Source organism: Acomys russatus, chromosome 11 (genome assembly GCF_903995435.1).
Source record: "Acomys russatus chromosome 11, mAcoRus1.1, whole genome shotgun sequence".
Taxonomy (NCBI): Eukaryota; Metazoa; Chordata; class Mammalia; order Rodentia; family Muridae; genus Acomys; species Acomys russatus.
Window position 1 is genome coordinate 52,948,134 of NC_067147.1, and position 11,244 is coordinate 52,959,377.

An 11,244-nucleotide genomic window follows, 5' to 3' on the forward strand; every position below is an offset into this window, starting at 1 on the left:
AGGTACAGGACTGGAGTTCACCATCACAATTCTTTAGAGGGCTTTAAAAATTAAAAACTTCAAATACTGTGTGCTTCCTTCTTTATTCTGTTAGGTATTAATTTTGTTCCTCTGGAGCCTATTTTTACTTAAAATAAATCAGTATCAAAAAAATTTTAGGAATTATTAACAGCTTAAACTCGAATTTAAACCCCTTGCTTCATAGTTGACCTGTTCCACTGGCAGAAATGAAATCTGCATGACCGAACACCCTCCTACTTTTTAATTTTGTGTTTTCAGGGGCAGTGCAATCCTATTGGCTCTGAATTAACTTCTACGACATCAATTATGTGTTTAAACGCCCGCTGTACTTCTGGATCTGGGCTTCATACTTCGTAACAATTAGAATTACAAATAATTTACAGTCACACCTTCGGTGAAAAGCTTGGGAACAGAATTAGGTGCGTACCTGGAAGAAAGAAGACAACCCAGGTCAACTGGGTGAGACATTGAGGCCAAGAATTTAGAGACGTGGGGGGGCGTGGCTCAGGATGCAGAAAACAGGTGGGCGTGGTCCTGAGAGGGCGTGGCTCTGGGAGCCAGTGGAGGGACTCTGGGGAAAAGGGCTTGCTGAGAAAGGAGGCTGGAATAGACCCTTCGAGAGGGCACTCTAAGTCAGGGTTAGGTTAGGGGGCGGAGGCCCCAGTACGCAGGAGACACATGCATGGAAGATCTTTTGCCTAACATGTCCAGCCTCACCTGCGGTCCAGCTGTCTAAGCTTTCCATTAAGAACCTACCTCGGCCGTGTTTCTCCGCTGAATTCTAGGGTACACCGGGAAGGGATAGAGGATGCCCACCCGATGCTTGAGCCGCCGCCCTAGACCTGCGCACGCGCGGAGCCCCTGGGCTGGCCAAAGCGCACGCCCCGCCCAGGGCTCGGTGTCCCGCGCAGGCTCAGTCCGCCTGAACTCGGTGTGCTTGGTGTACAGAGCCCTTGAGGCAGGGGTTCTCGAAGCGAGCTTGCTACTTAGCGCAGGCGCATCTTATGTCTCTGCTTCCGGCCGGTAGTCCTGGGCCTCAAGGTTGCTGGAAGCAGGTGAGGAAGTGCAATGATCCGCTCACCGGCAGCAGCTGTGAAAAGGCTGGACTTTGGTAGGAGGCCACAGGTGGTGTAGACCGCGCCCCAGAGGATTCGAACCAGGGCAGCGGTCGCCAGGCAGAAGAAGCAGGAGTGCATGCCAGTGCTGTCCTGAGTGCACCTGGGGCTGCTGTTGTGTTTGATACCCTCCTGCCTTCTCGGAACGTCAGATAAACCTAGTTTTGATCGATTCGGCTTCTGCGGAATGGAGTCTCCCTACAGGATCTGGGACCAAGTTTTGTCTGGGGTTGGAGGTGGCGCCCAACACAGCTGCTGAGGCACATTACACACCAGAGCCCCCAAGGGCTGAAGATCTTGTGCTGAGTGGGAGGGGGGAGGCGCTTTAGAGAGTGACACTGATATCAGGTGACCCTAAGCAAGGCTTCCTAAGCTTTCTCCACTGGCAATACCTTTTCTACCCAGGAAAAAATTTTATGTGACTCTAGGTATCTAAAATAGTCGTACAAATCAAAACATTTCCTAATAACAATTCAGAAAAGAATTATTTTTATTTTTTACAAATTTAAATTTTTTATTTTATTTATTTATTCATATTACATCTCAATGGTTATCCCATCCCTTGTATCCTCCCATTCCTCCCTCCCTCCCATTTTCCCCTTACTCCCCTCTCCTATGACTGTGCCTGAGGGGGACCTCCTCCCCCTGTATATGCTCATAGGGTATCAAGTCTCTTCTTGGTCAGAAAAGAATTGAAGACTTAGTATACACATAATTTGACCACTTATTAGCAACAAAAGCAGATTTCTAGTTAGTTGGATGTATTTGTCCAAGTAATTAAATTAATTAATTAATTTTCAAGATAGAGTTTCTCAGTGTAGCCTTGGCTGTCCTGGACTCGCTTTGTAGACCAGGCTGGCCTGGAACTCACAGCGATCTGCCTGCCTCTGCCTCCCACACTGGGATCAAAAGCGTGCGCCACCACACCCAACCTGTGTTTGTCCAATTTTAATCCAGATAACTATAATTTGAAATATGCTGAGGTATGATGAGAAAAACATTAAAATTCTTTGCTTCCTGTAATTAAACCGTGATGCTTGTGAAACACCCGCCTCTCCTAAGATAATGCTTTCAACCCCGCTGTGAGGCATCTCAGGCAGCATTCAGTGACTTGCATGGCATGTGCGGTGTAAACTGGGCCTGTGGTACCTTCAGCTGCCGTGGAGTTGCACAATGCACCGTGGGTGACTGCCGCCAGAGCCACCTTGGATTCGGTACAGACCTGAGTTTGAATTCATTCCAGTCCCTGTGTGTTTGGAAGCCTTTTACCGCTGACTCATACATTCAGTTACCGAACGGTGTTGCGTACCACAACTTAGGAAGTTTTTGCTTGGAGCACCGTGGAGTGAAGGAGAAGCCCCCAAAAGAAGCCAGGTTCTGGCTGCTTCTAGGGTGGAGTGGGTAAGGCTGAGCCTAAACTGCAGTGAGATCACAGGCGTTGCCAAGGTGGTGGCTCGGCTCTGTGTGAGCGCGTGGTGTCTTTTTTCAAGACCGAGCCCCCAGTTTTCTGGTTCCACCGGAGGAAGACCGAAGCTCTGAGGCAGGGTGCCACTGATTGAAATCGGTTTCCCACAATCCTTCAGGGTGGAGGGAACAGTCCCCAGAGGCCCCAGAGCAGCAGGCAGGGCATGGAGCAGATGGACCTAATCTTGCAAGCCTGCTGGCTCAGCTCCACTCAGTCCCCAGGCACTGGGATTAACCCTGAGAACCTAAGATAGGAAAGGGTGCCTGTGATGGTTGAATGCAAAACATGGCCTTGCAAGTGCTCCGTAAGAAGTGGATTCTAGGGGCCAGAGATGGCTTAGCAGTCCAGAGCACTTACTGCTCTTGCGGAAGACCCGGGTTCGGTTCCCAGCACCCATGTCAGGTGGTTCAAGCTCCAGAGGATCCACTGCCACTGGTCTCATGGGCAGCTGCACTCACTCGCACATACTACACACAAGCACATACACCCACATGTAATTTTTAAAAATAAAACTAAATCCTTTTAGCCCGGTGTGGTGGCATACAAATGCCTTTCATCCCATCACTTGGGAGGCAGAGGCAGGCAGATCTCAAGAATTTGCGTCCACCCTGTCTACAGTGTAAGTTCCAGGACAGCCAGGGCTACACAGAGAAACCCTGTCTCAACAAAACAACACACACACACACACACACACACACACACACACACACACACTCTAAATCCTCTTTTTTATGATTTATTTTGATTTTTAAAAAAAGTTTTCGGCTGCGGCCTGGCCTGCAGGAGCGCTGCAGGTGGATCCTGCCTTTGCTGCTGCTCAGTGCCATCGCCTTCGACATCGCCGCGCTTTCGGGCCGCGGCTGGCTGCTGTCAAGCACCCACATCCAGACTTCTTCGCTCTGGTGGAGGTGCTTCAACGAGGGCGGCGGCAGCGGCTCCTACGACGATGGCTGCGAGAGCCTCATGCACTATGCATGGGGCCGAGCAGCTGCTGCCACGCTTTTCTGTGGCTTCATCTTCCTGGTCATCTGCTTCATCCTCTCCTCCTTCACCCTGTGTGGACCCCAGATGCTTATTTTCCTGAGAGTTATTGGAGGCCTCCTCGCCTTGGCTGCTGTATTCCAGATAATCTCCCTAGTCATCTATCCCGTGAAGTACACACAAACCTTCATGCTTCATGATAATCCTGCTGTCAATTACATCTACAACTGGGCCTATGGCTTTGGATGGGCAGCCACAATCATCTTGATCGGCTGTTCCTTCTTCTTCCGTTGCCTCCCCAACTACAAGGATGACATTATGGGCCGGGCCAAGCCCAGGTACTTCTACCTACCTGCGTAATGTTGGAGGGAGAGCCAGAGAAAAGCCCTGCTGCAAGATGGGTCCAAAGGAAGAAACTGTTCTTCAAGCTACAAGGAACCTATGTTTGGGCAGTGTTCATATGATCAGAAATGCTGGAATAAATGCTAAGGAAAATGCTTCATAAATAGTATTAAGCTTTATGTCCTATGTTTGTCTTATGCCGTTAAAAAGACATGTTTCTGTTTGCTAAGTATACGCTGATTTCTCCTTATAGCAAATATATATCACTTAAACTGCATTTGTTAAAAAGCATGCCTGTGAAACTTAATAAAGTAGAAATGAAGTGGCTACTGAGATTTAATAATTTGACCAAGCTTCTATTTTTCTGGATAGAATAGATTGTTCTACTAAGGGCTAAAGAGAAGAGGTGCTACTTGTAAAATTTCAGTGAACAACTATTCTGAAATTAATGTAAAAAAAATTTTTTTGAGTTTTTCATTACCTAATGAGCATTGTTTGTGAGAATGTTTTGAACAATTGCTGTTTGGCTAAGCGTTGTGTTGACGTGTGGGAAAGTGTTCTAATGTGACCAAAGCAAGTTATAATAATCAGGCCTCTGTCACTACTGAAATGCTAAGGTAAAATTCTCTATTTTAATGTAGTTTAGAGGGGTAGGGTGTAGAAAGGAGCCACATTTAACAAATGTGCACAGTCTTGTGTGTATATGTTTAGAACCAACATGGACAGAATGAGAGGATGGACCAGGCCTAATTCCTCCTGACTGATGGATGTGATGAAGTCAGGGAGGAAGGCATACAAGGGAGAAACTGTCACAGCAGTGCCATTCAAACATTCTGGGAGAAGAAATGTCAATTTGTCACCCCAGCTTAACTGAACTGTACTGATAGACAGCTGGAATAGATTTTAACTGTAACAGAAACTTAAATATACTTGAAAACCTGGTCTTCCTTGGTAAACAGATCTAAAATCAGATGTAATACATACAAGAGGAAAATTTGGGAATGACTTTCTCTGGATACATACTGGAATTATTATTATTATTATTATTATTACTACCATTTATACTTACATAATGGAAATCAGCTTATTTTAAATATTAGATCATTATTTTGTAAGTTGTGACAAAGACCATTGCAGTGTTCATTACCAGCTTCCCCCAATAAACCAGGTGTTCAAATCCTGAAAAAAGAAAAATTTTTTTTTCATGTTACATCCCAATCACCTCCCAGTCCCTCCCTCCATCCCTCCCTCCCTCCCTCTCCTAGTCCTCAGAAAGGGGAAGCCCTCCTCCCCTACCATCTGACCCCAGCCTATCAAGTCTCATCTGACTGCCTGCATCCTCTTCCTCTTCCTCTGTGGCCTGGCAAGGCCACCCCGCCAGGGAGAAGTGATCAACCTATGGGGGCCAGAGTCCATGTCAGAGGTAGCCTCTATTCCCTATATTATGGGACCCACAAGGAGACTGTGCTGCCTACCTACTGCATCTGAGCAGAGGGTCTAGGTCCTCACCATGCATGGTCCTTGGTTGGTGCATCAGTCCCTGCAGCCCCCCACCCTCCTCTGCCCGGATCTGGTGGCTCCCCTGATCTCCTTGTGGAGCTTCTGTCCCTCCAGGTCCTTCTATCCCTCAACTCTTCCATAAGACTCTCTGCACTCCACCCCCAAAGTTTGGCTGTGAGTCTCAGCATCTGCTTGGATGCCCTGCTGGGCAGAGTCTTTCCGAGCACCTCTATGGTAGGCTCCCGTCCTGTTCCTTCACAAATCCTCTTTTTAAGAAGTGGATTCTAGGGCCCGAAGAGATGTCTCAGTGGTATTTGCTTATCTTGCAGTGGACCTGAATGAAATCCCCCAGGATCCATAGCAGCCCACAAGCACCTGTAATTCCAGTTCCAGGGGGTCTGACTCCACCTTCTAGTTTCATGGGCACCTGAATGCATATAGCACGCTTACAAACAAGCAGGAAAATCCACATTTTTAAAAAAAGTGGATTCTACTGCAACTACCCCCTTCTTTTAACCCCTCGTTGGCCTTACAACCTGCCTGTTAAAGAAGACACTAACAAAACATGTAACCATGTGTAATGAGTATATACATCTTGGCTAGTGCAAAGCTACAAAGTACAACCAAGAATAAAAGGGCAATGAGAGGTTTATTAGCTGCAGCCAGTAAGGGGAGCTCTACCGTTATTCCCAAAGCAGTGCCCTCCCAGAGGACTGCAGGGATCTCATTGAAGAAACCTATAAACTTGCTATAGGAAAGCCCTTCAGAGACAGAGGCACATTTTTGAGCATGCACAGTTTAAGGTCACAGTACAAAGAAAGACAAGAGTCAAGTTTCTGGGCGTACTTAGCCTGAGATCATGGACCATCCATATATTAAGGTTTTGCTCCTTAAGATAGTGAACAGGAACACTTCTCAAAAGGCCTGGTTTTGCCACATAGTTTACCATGAAAAAGAAACTGCAAAAGCGCAGAAATATAAGAGTTTGCCACTAACTGTGTTTCACTTGTGTGGTGGCTAACTAAACTCAGCATGGTCTCTGGGGCTTAATTACAAGAACTCACAAAACTTGTGCCTGGTTTTCTTTTTTGTTGCTATTGTTTTTTGTTTTCTGGTTTTTGTTTTTTTTTTTTTTTTCAAGACAGGGTTTCTCTGTGTAGCCCTGGCTGTCCTGGACTCACTTTGTAGACCAGGCTGGCCTCGAACTCACAGTGATCTGCCTGCCTCTGCCTCCCGAGTGCTGGGATTAAAGGCATGCGCCACCACGCCCGGCCCAATGCCTGATTTTCTTTAGATGTGTCTCATTCTAGACGAGGTAGCTCTGTGTAAAGTGCCCCACCACGCTGAGACCAGACTCCAGCCTTACAATTGTATAATCCCACAGAGCAACTCATGTCCCAGGTCTATGGGACCGGTGACCTCAGCTGACATTGTGTGCAAGAAAGAGTTAGCCAGCCGGAAGCCTAACTCCCTGCATGTATGAGGTGTAATAAAATATAGCCGGGCTTTCCCGGCCCCTCTCCATCCATCCCTACATTTTGGGATAGCTTGCAGCCATAGCAGCTGTTAGTGAGAGTGTATATTTCCTATGCGTGTGGAACTGGGCAGTGGAAGTCACTGGTGAGAGAATTCTAGCCGGTTCTTAAGGTCTTTAATCATCTCTGGCAGCTACGAGGAAAACTGCGTGAAATTTATTAAATGGAAGATTTACGATTGGTTATGACTTATGAGGGATCCGACAAAGGTTAAGTGATCCAAATTGCCATGCAAAGGTCACTCTGCTAACTTGTGAAGATCTCTTAGAAAAAGAGTAAGGGTTGGGGATTCAGACCCAAGTTTTCTGCTTTAATAAACACTATTGGTTTATTTGGCTTGTAGTTCTGGAGGCAGGAAAGGCCAAGACCAAGGGCTACACGCAGCAGTCCTCCTGCAGTGTAGCGACAGCAGGAAAGAGTGCTAGAGAAAGCCGGATTCACTTTCATAACAAACACACTCCGGCAACACAAACACAGCAGCGATAAGGGCACCAGTCCTGTCATGGGAGAAAACATCCAACTGTAGTCACTCTTCCAAGTCCACCATGGCGTACATCTTCTCTTCCCCTTTGGCCATTATCTTTCCTACAGGACTTGCTTTAAATACAGATAGAGGTGAGGGCTGGGAACAGAGTTCAGTTGGTGCAGTGTTTGCCTGGCACACATGAAACCCTAGTTTACCCCAGCACCTGCATAAAACAGGCATAGCAGCATATGCCTTAATCCTAGCAAGCAGAGGAGAAGATGGATTCATAAGAATTCAAAGTTCAGCCAGGCGGTGGTGGCGCACACCGTTAATCCCAGCACTGGGGAGACAGAGGCAAGTGGATCTCTGAGTTCAAGGCCAGCCTGGTCTACATAGAGACTCCCAGACTGGCTAGAAACACACACACATACACACACACACACACACACACACACACACACACACACACACACGAGAGAGAGAGAGAGAGAGAGAGAGAGAGAGAGAGAGAGAGAGAGGGAGAGAGAGAGGGAGGGAGAGGGAGAGGGAGGGAGGGAGAGAGAAGAGAAAGAGTGTGAGAGAGAATGGTCAGGGGTACATACACTAAGAATCCGCATCTCAAGAACAAACGAATAAAAGGTCAAGGGCATCTTGGCTACATAAGACCATACCTAAAACTAAAACAAATAAGTAAATACAGAAAGCAATTCAACAACTATACATATACATAATTTACAAAAAGAAGTATCACTAAAAAGTTACAGGTTTAGAAAACCAGACATGGCAGTACATGGTTTTAATGCCAGCACTCAGGAGGCAGGTAGAGGATCTCTGAGTTTGCTACTGGGCTGACATACATACTGGAAAATGGCTGAGTCCTGGCAAGCTTTTGTGTTAACTGGACACAGTGAGAGTCATCTGGAAGAGGACTGTGAATTGAGAAAAACGCGTCCATCAAGTTGCTGCTGGCAAGTCTGTGAGCATTTTCTGGATTAGTGACTAATGTGGGAGGGCCCAGATCCCTGCTCCTGGCCAGGAGATCCTGGGTTCTATAAGACTGTAAGAGGCAGAAGATCAGGGAGTTTGCTGTGAGACTGTGCCTTCTAGTAACGTCAGAACCCGCACTCCTAAAATCTCACCAATACGGCTGCGCAAGCATGAGTTGAACAAGGATGACACCAGTGCCACTGGATTGGGGACACCAGTGCCACTGGGTTGGAGAAAACCAGGAGACCCCAACCCTAGGCAACCCTAGGCAGCTGAGGAAACCTAGGAGTGGGAGAGGTGAGCTTCCCCAGGAAAGAGCACAGTAATTAGTTGTCCAGTGCCAAATACTCAGCCCTGAAAACATATATACAAGTAACATTATAGGGACTGAGTAAGTTATATTTAAAATATATATTTATATACAGATATTTATATAAAAAATGCATGCAATAACAATGAGTGAAAAGAGACCGTGCACTTAAAGGAGAGACAGGAAGGGCATATGGGAAGATTTGGAAAGAGTAAGGGAAGGGAAAACTATAATTATATTTTTAAAATCTCAAAAATAATGCATTGAAGGAAAACAAGTTAAGGAATAATATCTAAAAAGAATCTGTAGTGTTTGATTTCTGGAACAGAGGAATCATCTGGGATTAACAGGAGACCAGAGTTACCACTGTGAAACCTTTGCTTTACTGGGACAATTGATGCTGGTCAGCTGGGGCTGAGCCATTAGCAGTGATTTAAGAGACCAGTACCGCTAGGCATGATGGCGCACGCCTGTAATCTCAGCACTTGGGGGAGGCAAGGCAGATGATCTCTATGAGTTCGAGGCCAGCCTGGTCTACAAAATGACTCCAGGACAGCCAAGACTACACAGAGAGACCCTGTCTCGAAAAACCAAAACCAAAACGATCCAAACAAAAGAGACCAGTGTCACTTAAAGTGAACCCTTCTGTGCGTATTTCCTCAGGACACAGCACACAGAAGCTACGGTCGGAGTGGGTGAGGCTACATGTCATGCCGTAAGGGGTCATGGAAAGCAGCTGAGGCTTGGCACTGGGCCTTGAGGTCCTGAAGAGCGACCAGGTGAGGCCAATGAGAAGGGTGGGCCACAGCTGCAGTGGACTCCAGCATATTGGAGATTCCAGAACCGTGGGACAGCGGCAGCCAGAGCATGGAACCAGCCTGAGTCCATGAAGTGATATGCTGTGGAGGGCAGAGCTGGCGAAGTGGAGCTGCCCTAGGCCCTTTGGAGCCCAGAAGATGTAAGAAGGACCCAGACACTTTTTTATATTCTTGGACTTTGGTCTAATTATGACTGTACCCTGGTTCTTCCTCCACACTAACCCCCAGACAGGGTTTCTCTGTGTAATAGACCTGGCTGTTCTAGACTCGCTCTGCAGACCAGGCTGGCCTCGAACTCACAAACATCCGCCTGCCTCTATCTCCCTAGTGGTGGGACTAAAGGCGTGCGCCACCACACCCAGCTGGCTCTTCCTTCTGGAAGAAAGTATTTAACTTATCTTTTATTTTACAGGTGCCTATAGTTGAGAGACTTTGGACTTTTAAAAAAACTTTCAAAAAGACATTTTTAAAAACTTGGATTTTTTAAAGTGTTGAAGACTTAAGACTGCGGGAGTTTTAAAGTTGCTTATGTTTTATATTATGCTAATAGGATCTTGTGGTGATTAAACAAAAAAGGATTATGGTTTGATAGGAATGCGTTGGTGTGAAACTGACTAGAGGCCAATTGTCCTGGTTATATTTTTGTGTTAACTTGACACAAAAACCTCAACTGAGAAAAATACCTCCATCACCTTGGCTCTGGGTAAGTCATTACTTTTTTAAAATATCATTTTTATGCATATGCATGATTTGCCATATATAGAGAGAGACAGACAGATATAGACATAGATAGATATATTTGTCTGTGCACCACATGATGCAATGCCTGCAGAGGCCAGAAGAGGATGTCTTATCCCAGCCACCATGTGGGCACCGGAAATAAAATCTAGATCTTCCAGAACAGTCAATGATTTTAATCACCCTGGGGCATTTTATTAACAATTGATGTAGGAGGAGGGCCCACTTCACTGTGGTCAGTGCCACCCGAGCAGGGGGTCCTGGGTTATATAAGAAAAACAGAGCTGGGCGTGGTGGCGCACGCCTTTAATCCCAGCACTCGGGAGGCAGAGGCAGGTGGATCGCTGTGAGTTTGAGGCCAGCCTGGTCTACAAAGTGAGTCCAGGACAGCCAAGGCTACACAGAGAAACCCTGTCTCGAAAAACCAACCAACTAAACAACAACAACAACAAAACAAAACCAAAAACAAAAAAAAAAAAACAAAAAAAAAAAAACAGGCGGAACAAGCCATGAGGAACAAGCCAGTAATGTCTTCCTCCACGGTCTCTGCTTCAGGTCCTGCCTCCAGGTTCTTGCCTTGAGTCCCCGCCCTCAGTGATGAACCTGGAAGTCAGATGAAACAAACCCTTTCCTTCCCAAGCTGCTGTTGGTTAGGGTGTTCATCACAGTCCTAGAAACCCAACTAGAACAGGCTGCCAGCTACATCTCAGCCTTCTTTTTGCTGTTGTTGTTGTGTGTTAATGGGTGTGCACGTGAACGTAGAGGTCAGTGGACACACTCACAGGTTCCTTTCCTTTAAGAGTTCTCATGAGCCAGGAACTTGCCAAGTAGGCTAGGCTCTCCAACGCCTTTTCTTTCTTTCTTTTTTTTTTTTTTTTTTCACTTTGAAATAGGTTCTTTTTTCTAAAAAAATATTTTATATAATCTTTAATTTATGTGCATTGGTGTGAGGGTGTCAGATCTTAG

At 46.4% G+C, this 11,244-nt stretch overlaps 1 protein-coding gene across 1 annotated transcript; it reads left to right on the plus strand.

The window, feature by feature from the left end:
- Positions 1–1,089: 1,089 nt before the first annotated feature.
- Positions 1,090–4,373, plus strand: LOC127195059 (p53 apoptosis effector related to PMP-22-like). Its single transcript, XM_051152500.1, has 3 exons — positions 1,090–1,132; positions 2,292–2,350; positions 3,385–4,373. Exons 1-3 carry the CDS (start codon positions 1,090–1,092, stop codon positions 3,940–3,942), a joined length of 660 nt encoding a protein of 219 aa, XP_051008457.1. The 3' UTR covers positions 3,943–4,373.
- Positions 4,374–11,244: the final 6,871 nt, after the last annotated feature.